At 35.8% G+C, this 14,031-nt stretch overlaps 2 protein-coding genes across 3 annotated transcripts; one reads left to right on the plus strand and one right to left on the minus strand.

Annotated features, from left to right (window-relative positions):
* The first annotated feature begins 4,818 nt into the window (after nucleotides 1-4,818).
* LOC138133873 (receptor-type tyrosine-protein phosphatase H-like) lies at nucleotides 4,819-12,797 on the plus strand. Of its 2 annotated transcripts, none has more exons than XM_069051871.1 (16): nucleotides 4,819-5,828; nucleotides 8,438-8,698; nucleotides 8,759-9,055; nucleotides 9,105-9,437; nucleotides 9,490-9,804; nucleotides 9,857-10,165; nucleotides 10,215-10,463; nucleotides 10,515-10,676; nucleotides 10,767-10,878; nucleotides 10,920-11,146; nucleotides 11,198-11,277; nucleotides 11,332-11,466; nucleotides 11,524-11,798; nucleotides 12,135-12,270; nucleotides 12,325-12,391; nucleotides 12,445-12,797. In XM_069051871.1, exons 1-16 carry the CDS (start codon nucleotides 5,081-5,083, stop codon nucleotides 12,537-12,539), a joined length of 3,801 nt encoding a protein of 1,266 aa, XP_068907972.1. In that variant the 5' UTR covers nucleotides 4,819-5,080; the 3' UTR covers nucleotides 12,540-12,797. The 2 variants fall into 2 exon arrangements, with proteins under 2 accessions (XP_068907972.1, XP_068907973.1); XM_069051872.1 differs by having other exon boundaries at nucleotides 10,926-11,146.
* Nucleotides 10,756-13,938, minus strand: LOC138133879 (uncharacterized). The gene is made up of 2 exons (XM_069051879.1): nucleotides 12,801-13,938; nucleotides 10,756-12,234 (listed from the first exon to the last, which is right to left on the minus strand). Exon 1 carries the CDS (start codon nucleotides 13,715-13,717, stop codon nucleotides 12,815-12,817), a length of 903 nt encoding a protein of 300 aa, XP_068907980.1. The 5' UTR covers nucleotides 13,718-13,938; the 3' UTR covers nucleotides 10,756-12,234; nucleotides 12,801-12,814.
* Between the last annotated feature and the right edge of the window lie 93 nt (nucleotides 13,939-14,031).

Consider the following 14,031-nt stretch of genomic DNA (forward strand, 5'->3'; position numbering starts at 1 on the left):
AATGTCTACGTTTTCATGTACCAGCGTATAATTTAAGGTATCATAATTTATTTTTGTGTCCCAAAGCCAAAACTAATCTCTTGCTAAATTCACCAACTGTCAAACTGCAGGCTTTGGGAAACAAAATTAATGTTAACTTTGATCTTTTCGCTGATTCATGCAGCGACATAATATAGAGTTTTAAAACAGACCAATTATCGTAGATCCAAAATCAAGCTTATCACTCTAGTAAGCTGTAAACTCATCCTACCTCTCATTATCAAGAGCTAACTAACTACATACATAGAATTTAGAATTTAGGTAGGTATTTAGTGAGCTTATTTCTGATAAATATGAAACTGAATTTCGAAGAAGCGGTACACAAAGGATCATTTTACGGGAGTTGACAATGTTAAAATTGGAAAAATATGTAGAAGAAATTAATGACAAATGTATTTTATGTAACAAAACATTGAAGTCGATATTGATATTGAAATAATCATATCCTTGCCAATATATTTTTTAATAATTATTCAATTTCAGCAACAGGAATAGTAGGTACCGCAATCTCTTTTTAAAAATTTAAAAATTTTGGACTTAGAGAACACATTGGTGGTTGAAATTCAAAAAGGTATATTATTATACTCATGTCATATCGTGAGGAAATTCCTTAACATTGACACAGAACATAAAACACAAAAAAGTCAAAATGTGGAGGCGAGACGTCGGTAATTATGTTTATAAGCAAGGGCGTAGCAAAGGGGGGGGGGGGGCAGGTGGGCCCGGCCCACCCCAGAATCCTTCTGGCCCACCCCAGAATAAAAGTAAAACACATTAAAAACAAGTTACATCTGCAATATCTATCTATCATCTGTCTGTGGTTTAAAATCTGGCCCACCCCAGCAAAAAATCATTGCTACGCCCTTGTTTATAAGCACTGCACTATTACTTGATAGTATTATCCGTAATAGTGTATGTACTCCGGCAAAATTGCCGTGCCGCCGGGTGGAGGTGGGATACGAAATTCAAAATTAATCAACGACCAAATTAGCACCCAAAATAGCCACCACAAAAAAAATTACTTAAATTTAATAGTTAAACTTATAAAACACAGATATAGGAGTATTGGCGAGGCCTCCACAAGAGCCAACGCATGTATTGGGTACCTCTAAGGTGATGTGGAAAACCCTCTTTATTGTTTTTTATCATAATAATTATTTTTCTTCAAACAATATTCAGTTTTACTCATTGAAATATATAATTTTCGGTAATCTTGCATTTTACGGTGGCAAATGTGCGCATGTGCAAACTTCATATACTGACCCCCTGTTGTCAACGGTATAATTTGCTAATTTACTTTCAAAATATAAATTAGACAGGGCCCAACTTTTATTAAGAAACTACTGCCGCGTTTAAAATTAATTGGGATTCAACAATTTGATCTGAAGCAACACATTTTCGCCATATAATAGACATTTCTACGCATGCGCACATTTGCCACCGTAAAATGCAAGATTACCAATTTTCTTTATATTGGGTATTATAAGTTACACAATAGTCAGCCGGATTTGACGTCACTATTCCTTGGTCGCGGCCTCTATCTATCTCGGAGGTTACGGTGAAAGAAATTAAAAATTGTCAAATTGACAGGAGCATAAAATAACCTCAAAGTGACCATCAATAAATAAACGTGCCTTTTTTTTTGTTTTTTTCTGTTTCTGTCGTTTCAATAAAGAGAAAGCGAGGAAGGAAATCGTGACGTCACCTCAAAAGGGTAAAAATTGGACTATAGCAATATTGGTAAATTTTAAAACAGAAGCGCACCAATTGAGACGACAGTTGACAGTACCGAGATGGACTCGGGGTAGAACAGTCATCCAACATCTCGAGTACGGTCGTACGGTGCAAACAAACAATTGAACATAAATGTAAATAAACATTTTACGCCCGCCTACAAGTCGAAAACAGTGAAGCCTCGCATTAGGCCGAACAACCCCTGGAGCTCCCATTAGGTTCCGAACATTCCTGGAGCCCCCATTAGGCCCCAAAACAAGTAACAATTAACTTTTGGACAAAAATTGTGGCAATTCCCTACGCAGGAATAGGAATGTTTTTTCCCCTCAAAAATAGACTTTAATTAATGTCAAAAGCTAATGACACTAGCTAAATCTACGACGAACGTCTTAATTCCTTAACTCGTTAGGTGGGGCCCTCTGATTTTTTTCTACATCTTGAACAACTCAATAACTTCTGATCAAATTCGAGTGCATTAGAGTATCGCGTGATTAGGAGTGTTGCGTAATTGAACAATTAAAAATGACAGTTGTTATAAATACAACATGACTTCTAATACAATATGACCAATAAAAAACTAGGAAGTTGTATCTTCCTTAGCCGTCCATTTTTCTTTTTCTGTTGATCACATTGTACCTACTTCTACAAGACAGCTACATACTTACTGTAACTTTTTACATGCAGTGAAATTTTAGAGAATAGCACTATAAGAAACGTCCTTACAGAGATACATAAAATTCGTATTCTCTAAATACCTCTGTCAGCATTTGCCTTACAGAGCTATTTAATACATTTTAAAATTAGTGGAGTAAGCTTTGCCCGAGTGAACAATGCAAATTTCGTACCTTTCAAAAATGGAAAATGTCTAAATGAACAATTACAAAACGAAAAAGGTGCCAAAATACAACTTCCGAGCAGTAACTACGAAGAATATTTGAAATTATGTAGTGGAAACGGATGATATTTTTCGTTCTGGCGAATTAAATCCAAACATTTCCCCAAATTACCTTTGGAAGTTGTTCAGGCCGTTAGCCCTACCAATGGTGGGGGTAGCTCTCCCCAACTCAAACCCCCAGTTATTAGTTATAGACTGTACTGTACAGCACTTGTAATCGAGAAATAAACGAGAAAGCATCCTGCAGAGAAGTCTTTACTCATTTTAGAAGCGCAAAACAGAAGTCTTGGGATAAGTTGTCCAAGAAATTAAACGCAATTGGTACTGGTTCCATTTTATCCCCAAAAGAATGGACGTTGTTCGTGTTTATTTTTGTGATAGTGAGTGGGTATAATCGGTAGAACTAGGCAGAATTAACAAGAAAGCAAACGTCAAGATTACATGTACGAGTACTGACATTTATTATAATGACTTACAGAGGCTTTACAGTGCTTATGGTGACGATTTGTCTCACCATAAATTTACAGCGATTGTAAGCTATTGTAATGATTTGAATACATTACTTCTTCCGCCAAATATTTGAACCTGCGCAAAACGGTAACAAATGTGGTCGTGATCGTCATCGAATCGGAGGAGCCCTACGTTGTGATTTTCTTTTGGCGGAAAAGGTTCGGAATGCAAACGGTGAGGGTTCCAGTTGGAAGAGTGCCGCAAATAAAACACACATGTGAGGGACGCAAAATACCTTTTATTAAAAAAATGCCTGTAATAACTTTGATGAAAAAGAAATTGAAACGAATACAAAACACAAAAAAAAGGCAACGAAGGTGGGATAAATTACCCAGGTGAATTAAAAACGGTGAATTCCTCACGGGGACACAAAATATCTACTCCGAACGGTAGTGGAATTGTTCAGGTTTAACTTACAAATTTGAGAAACTTGGATCGCTCTTCGCAAGGTGTGTTCGTTTCGAAAAACTAAACAAAAGTGACCTACCCCCTTCAACCATCCGCGCGAGCGAGCTTCAACCCCCGCTATATTTCCGCTCGTAGTTCCTAGTCTAGCCGCTAGTACCTTCATATTTGGCGCGCTGTTGTGGCGGTACCGGAAATTTAAATTTAAATTTTAAACGGGGTCACTACACTATAGAATGTATGTTACAGAGACAATTTCTCTTGGAGAATACCATTTTGTGTTACAGACTGTAGCTTATAGGGTTATAGAGTTACAGTGGGCAACTTTTGCTTAGAGAATAGCACCCTAAATTTCAGTTTTGACCATTTCAAATATCTCGCAGAAATTTTAATACTTTTTTTATCTTTAGCGAAATAGATTTTGATCTCATCATAATGTCAATATCACAGCGGTGACAAGATAAAAAATGTTTGACACAATTATTAATTTTAAATCAATTGTAGATGATATTTTGTTGCTTTCAATAAATTCCAAATAATAAATTTTAGTAATGGCACCACATCATTATGTTGCTTCCCTCATTTATTTCCCCCTTATTTCTTTACATATGTAGAAAGCTTTCCGTTATTTAAATAAAGTCTAATAGAAATTGAAACAAGCAAAATACATCCTAATTCACACTAATTCACCGACTACTCAACTGATCATAATCATCCGATTTATCAGAATAAAAATATTTAACGACCGTGGGTCCCACAAATTAAAAAATCATAAATCATTCTAGACAGGATTTACTGGCGAAGGATTAAAATATTTCTTCGGTTCGCAATTTTCCTAATAATGTAGACACAAATTACTTTTAAAATGTTCATTGAACGATTTACTCAATAGTAACAAGATAACATCGATGTATCAATCACTTCGATAATCAGGTCGTTTGGGTCTCCGTGTTCCGCACGAACTTGTTAAACTAGACTTTCCCTTGTATTTGTATTTAGATGAGGAGGAAAACCGAAAGAAATGAAGAAAACACACATTACATGTTATTTTCTATAAATAGCCCATATATCTTTAAGGGGGCTTATCGCTGAAACAGTACCTAATACAGCGTGTTAGTCAACATCTGCAACGGCAACCGTGAGCGTATTTTGATTGAGATCAGTATGGTCCTAAAAAAAATGTGATCGAATACTGTAAAGATAATACTCGCAATATCACATTTTTATCAACTCCACTAAGCTCACAGATTGGGCTTTTAGTCGCTTCGTACCGAGAACAACGCATTGTTGTTTATTAGCTGTAATCTCGCTATCTAAAAAGGCAATAACTCTCGAGTACTATACCTGGTCAATTTCGCTAAGTGTTTTAGATTCGTAATATAACATTTTATTCATTACTCACGCATGTGGTGCTGAACAGTTGACTTGATAAAGGCATCCTGTTTAGCACTGCAAAATACGCCAACGAGCTGATGTGACACAAAGTTGTGGCAAAACATGAACGTGGTGTGGTGGTTTTGGGTGGTTATCGGATACTGTGTATTCGGCGAAATTAAAACCTGGGAAAGCGTTATTGCATCCCCCAATGATGTGGTTACAGATAAAGTAAGTACAAGTAGTCACCTGGCGGGATTTAATAACAGAACGGGTGAAGAATATCCGACGGAAAATAGCACCGACAGTGTTCCACCAACAAATACTTGGATTTCGAAAGATTATTCAAATCAGACGAAAAGAACTGCAGACAGTGGTCTATCGACAAATACTTCGATTTCAACAGATTATTCGCATCATTCTTCAGAGGAAATCGGTAGCACGTCCCTGACCAATGTGAATAGTGATTCAGTGAGTTCCACCATTTCCAAATTACCATTTAATGATAGCACAAGTAAAGAACATCAGAATGCACAGACATATACTTCAACGGATTACTCTAGAAAGTTTTCAAGCACCAGCACTGTTACAATGGAGGATGGAGAGAATGAAACGTCGACAACGGATTATAACAATATCTTATCCACCACCAAGATATCTTCAACAAACAGTCGGATTCTGAGTAGCCAAAATGTTTCAAGGGACAATGACGAGTTGACAAGTGCCAGTAGCACATTTTCATTTGAGGCAAGCAGCAACGATATCGTTCCAAGTGAAGCTAATGAGATTTCAAAGCCGACGAATGAATCTTGGAGCGCCACCACGGATGAGATGACACCAGAGGGAAAAAACGCATGCTCTGACGATGACAGTAAGACCAATTTTTAATTTTATCTACATTTCAAGTATTTAACAAAATCGTCAACGTAGGTACGTCAACTAAATTGTGAGATTAAACAATTAAAAAACTTTTAGATAAGTCTAGTCGAGAGCATTATAATCATGTTTCGTCATATTTACCTTGATCTTAACCACTTTAAGTATGTATATTTATTCAAAACGGCCATGTTGAGTCATAGGATGATTTATAAAGGTAACGAACTATCAACTGGAAGATATCGCATGTATTTTTAAAATTTTCGCACTGAGCGTGTTTTCATAACTGATGCGTTCGTTTTAAAATTCGAAAGTAACTTTAGCGTTTCACGAAGCTGCAAGAGTATCAGATAAAAGATGTTTGAATGAGTATGTTAAAACAATACGTATATAAACATTTTAACAGTGATAAAACTCAACTGATAGCGCGACTTCCTTCCTTAAATTTACCCATAAATCATTTCACTTCGAGGATTAAAGTTTTTAATAAAATAACAATCACAGTATGTAATTTATAACTTACTTAAAAAATAATTTCGATATCGCAGCAGACTGACTACATTTAATCTCCTTAACAGTGATTCCAAGTTTAACATACAGGATGTCTCAAAATTCGCGAATTCCGAATTCAGAGCGTGGTAGGGAAGGACCCAGTGGAGCTCGAAAAATAAAATAAAACAATAATAAAAATAAAAAAAATTCGCTCTTCCTGAAGAAGATATAAGCACTTTAATTTTGTTCAATACATAGCACTGTGACAAAATACTATTCTAGCTACGTTGCCGTTCCATTTTCAAGAAAAATTACAAATATTTAAGATTTTTTTACTCCAAAGTAAAACTATCTTCAAAAAATTGTTTTACGTTATTATTTTCCACAATCATCTACACCATAAATAACAATAAACCGTAGAGGGATATGGAGGGAGCACTCTTCAAAAAAGTGGATACGACCGCGCTTTTCTGTAGACCTAATAAAAGGTCTCCAGATGAGCCGAGAGAAACCGAAGTTAACGCAGATATTTCATCTTTCCAGTGGCGTCCCTTTAACTTTTTTTCTGGGGACAATTTTTGTAGGAATTGTAGGAAGACGACGGTAAATATTTAGTTTAAAATAAAAACAGATCAAAGTTATACAACTGAAAAAATACAAAGACAATTCACCAACCGGTTCACGTGTAAAAAACCAAATCCCAGTAAAATGACGGAACACCGACGCCTATGAAGCATCTGATGCCCAACGACCCTCGTCACAAAATTTCACGAAGTACTGGCGGTCATTTTAAAAGGCGTCATAAAAGGTCTCCGCACAGGTCTCGCGACGTGCCGCTTTCTTTACATTGCCAGCATAGGCAGTGCTCCCTCCATATCCCTCTACGCAATAAACACTGAACTTTTCAGCCTGTATTTGAAGAAAACGCAGTTCAAAGAGTGCATCTTCAGACCAATGTATCTTTGTGGGGTAGTCCCGATTTTTTTTGCATATTTGGACTACTGAAGTGATCCCCTACAACGCTCTGAATTCGGATTTCGCGAATTTTGAGACACCCTGTATAATATCGCGAATTTTGAGACACCCTGTATAATACATCACCCTAAAAATAAAGTTAAATTAATAATTATTATATGAAAAAGAGGAACTTTATATTAATAACATAATTACATAACATTTTTGTTTTAATGAAAATATGCAAATTTCCAAGATTTTTTGTCCCTCAATGTTTACAAAACGAGTCGTTTTGTGGAATTAAATAGCCTCTATTTTTTTGTAACCATGAGAATTTTAATTTTCATTATTTAATTTTTTCTATAACAATTTACTTTTTGGATAAGGCTCCGTTTATATCACAATAGAAAATTTTCGTCCTTCCCCATTTTTGTGGATGTACAGTCGCGAGCAATAAATTTTGGTCGTCAAGGTCATTTTCTGACGCAATGGAAAGTGCTCCATTGTAAATCGGTCATAAACATCATAACCTATCATCATGTTGAATGGCATTAACTGTCATTTTTTCCACATTTTTTTGACACTTTGTTGATATGCGCATAATCAGGCAGGAAAATTTTTATAATTTGTGATAATCTAACCCAATTTTGAAATGACATTGACGACCAAAATTTATTGCTCGCGACAGTACAGTTGCGGAATTAAAATTTTTGAATGTCAGTCATGATGACAGTAGAAGGTGCTTTACTGAGATTTTTTGAAGTGACAGAAAAATAGTGCCCGAAATTTTAATTCCGCAACTGTACATTCGGTCGTTAATTTATTCCACATTTTAAATCAATTTGTAGCGCTTTTTCGTAAAAAAATCAAATATAAAAAACGTTTCATTTAACAAGCTGCTATGTGTTAAAATTAACACACGAATTTTAGATACACCCTGTATAAACTCCTAGGCAAAACAGAGTGCAATGATCAACGAAAATTAGCGTTGTGCAAATTTTTTTAAGTATGTATTTCAAATATTTACGCAAAAAAAAATCAAAAAGTATAGGTTGATATTTGCATGTGTTTTAATTCGTAAATATTGACCATCACTAGTTGGCATTAACAATTATTATAAAAATGTAAAAATTAATACACAACTAATTATATTTTCAGTTCCAACAGTTAACTTTAAAAACATTAATGCATCAAGTTTTGACGTAACTTTGGAATGGGAATCTCCAGAAAACAATGAATGTGTTGACGAGTACATCATTTATCTTGATAATGAAGAAAAACAACGGTTAACAGATACATTTACTACTAACATAACCGACTTACATGCTTGTCAGAAATATACGGTTGGTATAGCAGTATTTTATGCCGGTACCGAAGGAACAAAAACTGAAAAAACATTCGATACACCAGTGCCAGAATGTAAGTTTAAAATTAAAATGTAGCAATTGAAAAAAACAATTGATCATGACTTATACACAGCCTTTGTGAATTATTCCGTCAAAAACTTAAGAAATGAAGCAATCCAAGAAAAAATCTTGAACGTAACGTGGGAAGCACCCGATATGGTGGAACAGTGCGTAACTAGTTACTATTTAATTTGGTGGGACGAACAGAATAGCCAGGATACAACCGATAAAACAGTTGACGCTCCAAACACCTATTTAGAAATAACACCAATTATTGGGTGTATGAGATACGTAATCCAAATATACCCCCAAGCTGACGTCAGTGCACCTGGGAAATTGGACGTGACATATTACAAAGCTAACGAGTTTCGTAAGTAAGCTTTACAAAAATATATCTGTGAATGCACGGTTGATTTTAGCAACAAATCCTCCGGAGATTGTTATGAAAAGCAATAGTCAAACAAGCGTAAATGTAACATGGAAAATCGATGATAAATCAAAAAATAAATGTCCATTATCATGGATCGCCGTTACGTGTAACGCACCAGATTACAACAATTCCAATGCACCCTGGATTATCACAGACCCTCCATCCGTTGCATTAAATATCAGTTCACCAACTGCAAGTTTTAGATTCCCGATGACGATAGAGGATCTCTCTCCTTTCACCAATTATACATGTTTCGCACTTGTGACAAACTCAGCAGGAAATTCCTCAACGACACGATTTGAATTTACGACGGACCAAGACGGTAAAACGTTTAAAATCATTGTCAACTGAAGTCAATACAATTTTAATTATAGTGCCTTCTGAGCCGCAATCGCTACAAATAATAAATGTCGGTTCTAATAATTTCACAATACAGTGGTCCGAACCAGTAAAAATTCCTGGAATAATGGTGAATTATCAATTGTTTGTCAATAACAGCGGCCCTATGCACACTCCCGGTGCAGAATGTTTGAACACGACAAGCTACAATTTTACGGTAGATGCCCAAGACACTAGTTATTTTTTTGATAAAGCGTTACCTTACTACAAATACACTGTCTCCTTGTATGCTGTTGACGAAGCAGGAGAAGGAAACTCCACATCCAACGAAACAATCACTCAATCAACAGGTGAATCTATTTTATTTATTTTCAACTTGTTGTTAACAGTTGACTGTTGTAGAGCCCGAACCAGTTCAGAACGTACAAGCAGAACCGCCGATTTATTCAGAAAATGAAATCTATTCTGCAACGGTGACTGTTAAATTTGATCCTCCCTGTAATACTAATGGACCGTTTAAACGTTACGAAATAAGTTTCAGCGGAGAAAGAGACGGTTTTGAAACTGACGAAGGCATTGTTCCAATTCAGGACACAACATCAGAATTAAAGCTTCAAGCAGAACGAACTTACTCGATTTCTGTTAGAGTCGTAACGGATGATTTTACTTCAACTTCAGTTAAAGTACCTGAAATTCGTACAAACGCTGGCGGTAGGTACCTAAAACACTCAAAAGAATACACCGACATGTAACATTTTAGTACCTATTTTGAGTGGAAATCTAACAGCGCCGACGATTCATGACACAACAAAGGCACAATTTAAATTACAGAAAAGTGCATTCGACAATACGAACGGTGAAATTATTTCGTTTGCGTTATTCGTCGTAACCAAACAATCAAATAATGCTGACAAAAGTTACGGATTCTGGAATGGTACCGACGCCACGTGGCCTTCGGCTCCTGGCGAAGCAGTGCAACTCACTCCAAATTTTTGGAACCCGTTTGAAAGTACCTTAATTCTTTTATGTATTTACGAAAAACTTCTTATTGAAATTTTAGATGGGAGCGACACCGTAGATTTCTTAATTGGGAATGATACAGAATGTTCCAATGCAAACTACTGCAATAGAGCTTTAAGCGAAGACACTGAATATTACTTAATTGTGAGAGGGTTAACCAGTGCGGCCTTTAAAGATAGTGGTCTTTTGCACTTCAAAACTGGTAAGTTAACAAATGTTATCGATGATAACTTATCTTATCTGTTACGAAAGGTACATGTGTTTTCTAAAATGATAGAATATTTATTTCTAGATATGCCCGATGATCCGCGTTTAGGTCTCATCCTCGGTTTAACTTTTGGGCTTTTAGTCCTCTTAATAATAATACTAATTTTATTGTTTTGGTGGAGGCGAAAGAGAAAAACGTAAGTTACACTCATGTAAATTCGCTTTGACCGAAGTGTAGTCGTAGTTCGTATCAAGATGAGGAAAAGCGGTGTTCGACATCGCTACCGGAAGCCATTCCATGTCACAGATTCGTAGACTACTATGCAAACAACAAAGATGGTTACACTATATTTAAGCAACAGTTTCTCGATTTGGGGTTACAAAGTAAAGAGATGAGTACCGCGGTTACTTTCGCTAATTTACCAGAGAACAGGAGGAAAAACAGATACACAAATATTTTACCTTGTAGGTAACCAACGTAATTGTACACACTTTTACTGTGTTTGTTGTTTGTAGTCGATGACACTCGAGTTAAACTCAAAATAGACGAAGACGACGAAATAAGCTCCGACTATGTCAACGCGTCATACATAAAGGTTTAATTTTAATATTCTGTAGTTGGGTGGACTGATTACAAATCTTCTTTTCAGGGCTATTCTGGCAAAACTGAGTACATTGCCACTCAGGGACCGCTTGAATCAACCACTCGAGACTTTTGGAAGATGATCATGCAAGAAAACGTATCTGTGATTGCGATGGTTTCACAGTTCGTGGAACAAAGTAAAGTTAGTAACCATTTATTCAATCAAAATTTATATTTATTAATTCAATCCATCTTTTAGGAAAAATGTTGTCAGTACTTCCCAAACAATCACGAAACCATGAGTTTTGGGGAATCCTTGGAAGTCAAATGTTCTACTGAGTTGCATTTTGGTACTTACTGTATACGAACGTTGCAAGTGAGAAAGGACTCAGAACAGAGGAACGTTGTGCACATGCAATTTTTAGAGTGGCCTGACTTTGGTGTTCCTCAGGGAACCGATAACATGCTACAATTCTGCCACCAACTAAGAGAAAATTGTGAAAGTGAAGGAGGTCTCATAGTAGTACACTGCAGGTAATATCATTTATTTTATTAAAAAAGTTTTATAAAAAAATAAGCTAAACTTACTATAAAAATACTGGTATCGACAGTAACATACAATACTGAAATTACAATTAGTAACGCCTCGGCAGGAATTCTTAAGCTGTTTGCGCAGGTTCCTGAAACTGACTCGGGCAACACTCTTTGAGAATCAAGCTTTGCCGGAATCTTTCAGTTCGCGCATTTTAGCCAACAAAATAGTAGGGGCGTTTTGGCACAAAATTATCAAAACTTGCGGACTACTTACAAATATTTTTAAATAGGATACTTACGTTATGCAACTAACAAAAAATAATACTATGTTCACAGCGCTGGAGTTGGTAGAACAGGGACGTTGATCACATTGGACATACTTCTTCAGACCATCAGCGATCACAAAGATATTAACATCTACAAAACTGTTTTGGACCTGAGAAAACAAAGAACAAATATGGTACAAACTGAAGTGAGTTGATATTAAAAAGTTGAACAATTTCGAAAAATAATGTTAACATTTTAGAAACAATACATATTTATACACACTTGTATAAAGGACCATTTGGAAATGCCTGCGATTCAGTCAAATGGTAAATAAATAATAGTAACAGTAGTAATGTTGGTCTAACAGAGCCTATTTCAGAGGAGGGACAAGAGCAACTTTATGAAAATATGGACGTGCTGCGATCGTCCATGAAAAAAAATCTAATCGAGACTGAAGTAGAAAGCGCGTTTTAATTTTTTTTAAGCTGACAATAGAGCAACATTCATGGTAAACTAGTCCAACAATGTAACTGTTAATTTGTTTTCCTTCAAGTCGTGTACTTAATTGACGCGTATTTTTCGTTAATTATTCGGAAAATCAAGTCCGCACTTGTGAAGGAAAATTTCAACTGTTGTCACTTCTATAACAATGCCTTTATAATAATTAAGTATAAACTTACACAAAGCTGTGATTTGTAAATAATTCGACACAAATATAATTTTTGTTATAAATACCTGCAATTTTTAAGTCACTCTTGTTTCATCATGGCATGTGGAGGGTGATGCATCCATGGAGGCATGTCAGACTTTAAATGCATATTCATATTTGGTGGTGGCATTGGATGTGCTGCAGGCATCCTGTGGTTCAGCATCATGGGCATGTTATGGTGTGGAATATGCATACTTGGTATCATGTGATTATTGTCATGTTGTGACACATGCATTGGTAACAATCTATGGTTTTGTTGAGTGTTTACTGGGTGAGGTTGGTTATGAGGCATCACTACATTATTCTGAGGTATTTGTGGTATTGGTTTATTTATCCTGTCCATGTTGTTTACTTGTTCATTCATGTTAAGCTGAGGGGAGTTCTGTGGCTGCACTTTCAGAGATTTCTTTGCTACTTTTGCAGATAAATTCTCCTTCTTAGCATCTTTCTTTGTTGGTATGAGTGGTTTTTCTACTAAAATTGATTTATTACCACTCTTTTCGTAACAGAAACCCATATCAAACAGCAATCTACGTAGAGTCATCAGTGAAAAATTTGGTAACTGTGGATCCCCATTAACTTGCTTCAAAATGGTGTTTAATGATGGTACTATGTTCTTATACTTCAGGTCATAAATTATATTTCTTATTGCTTGTCTCACGTTATTATCATATTTGATGTCTCTACTGTTTATATTAATATTTCTTCTAATTTTCGTTGTCGACGGCACTTTAAAACCCTCGGCACTCGCTTCTTCTTTGCGGAATTGAAAAATGCTTTTTTCGCTACATCCTGTAGCTTTCGCCGTGCGTCTCACGATCTCCGTTACACACTTATCAGGAAATTGGATGCGAAAATATTTGAACACATTTAATATTATCGTTTTTTCTTTGCAGGAATAGGACATTCCTTGTTTCATTTTTTTAATTTCCAGTTGAGCCATTGTTGAAGTTAACCTCACTTCGACAACCACACTTTCAAATATTGGTTAAAACTAAAACCCTACTATTAATTTACCTCTGTTAACTCATTACTAACTTCCAAAAATTATTTAAAAATTGTGCGAAAAACTGGCCGCTTTATAAACAAAGTCACAGCTCCATCTGCCAATCATTGACAGTTAACTGACGGATGACATTCACAAATTAATTTGAAATTCCGCGCGGTAAAATTTTCAAAATTCAACAATTACAAAACGAGCACGAATTCGTCCGACTAATTACATCAAAAGACATATAATTAAACTAAATATACTTG

Source organism: Tenebrio molitor, chromosome 6 (assembly GCF_963966145.1).
Source record: "Tenebrio molitor chromosome 6, icTenMoli1.1, whole genome shotgun sequence".
NCBI lineage: Eukaryota > Metazoa > Arthropoda > Insecta > Coleoptera > Tenebrionidae > Tenebrio > Tenebrio molitor.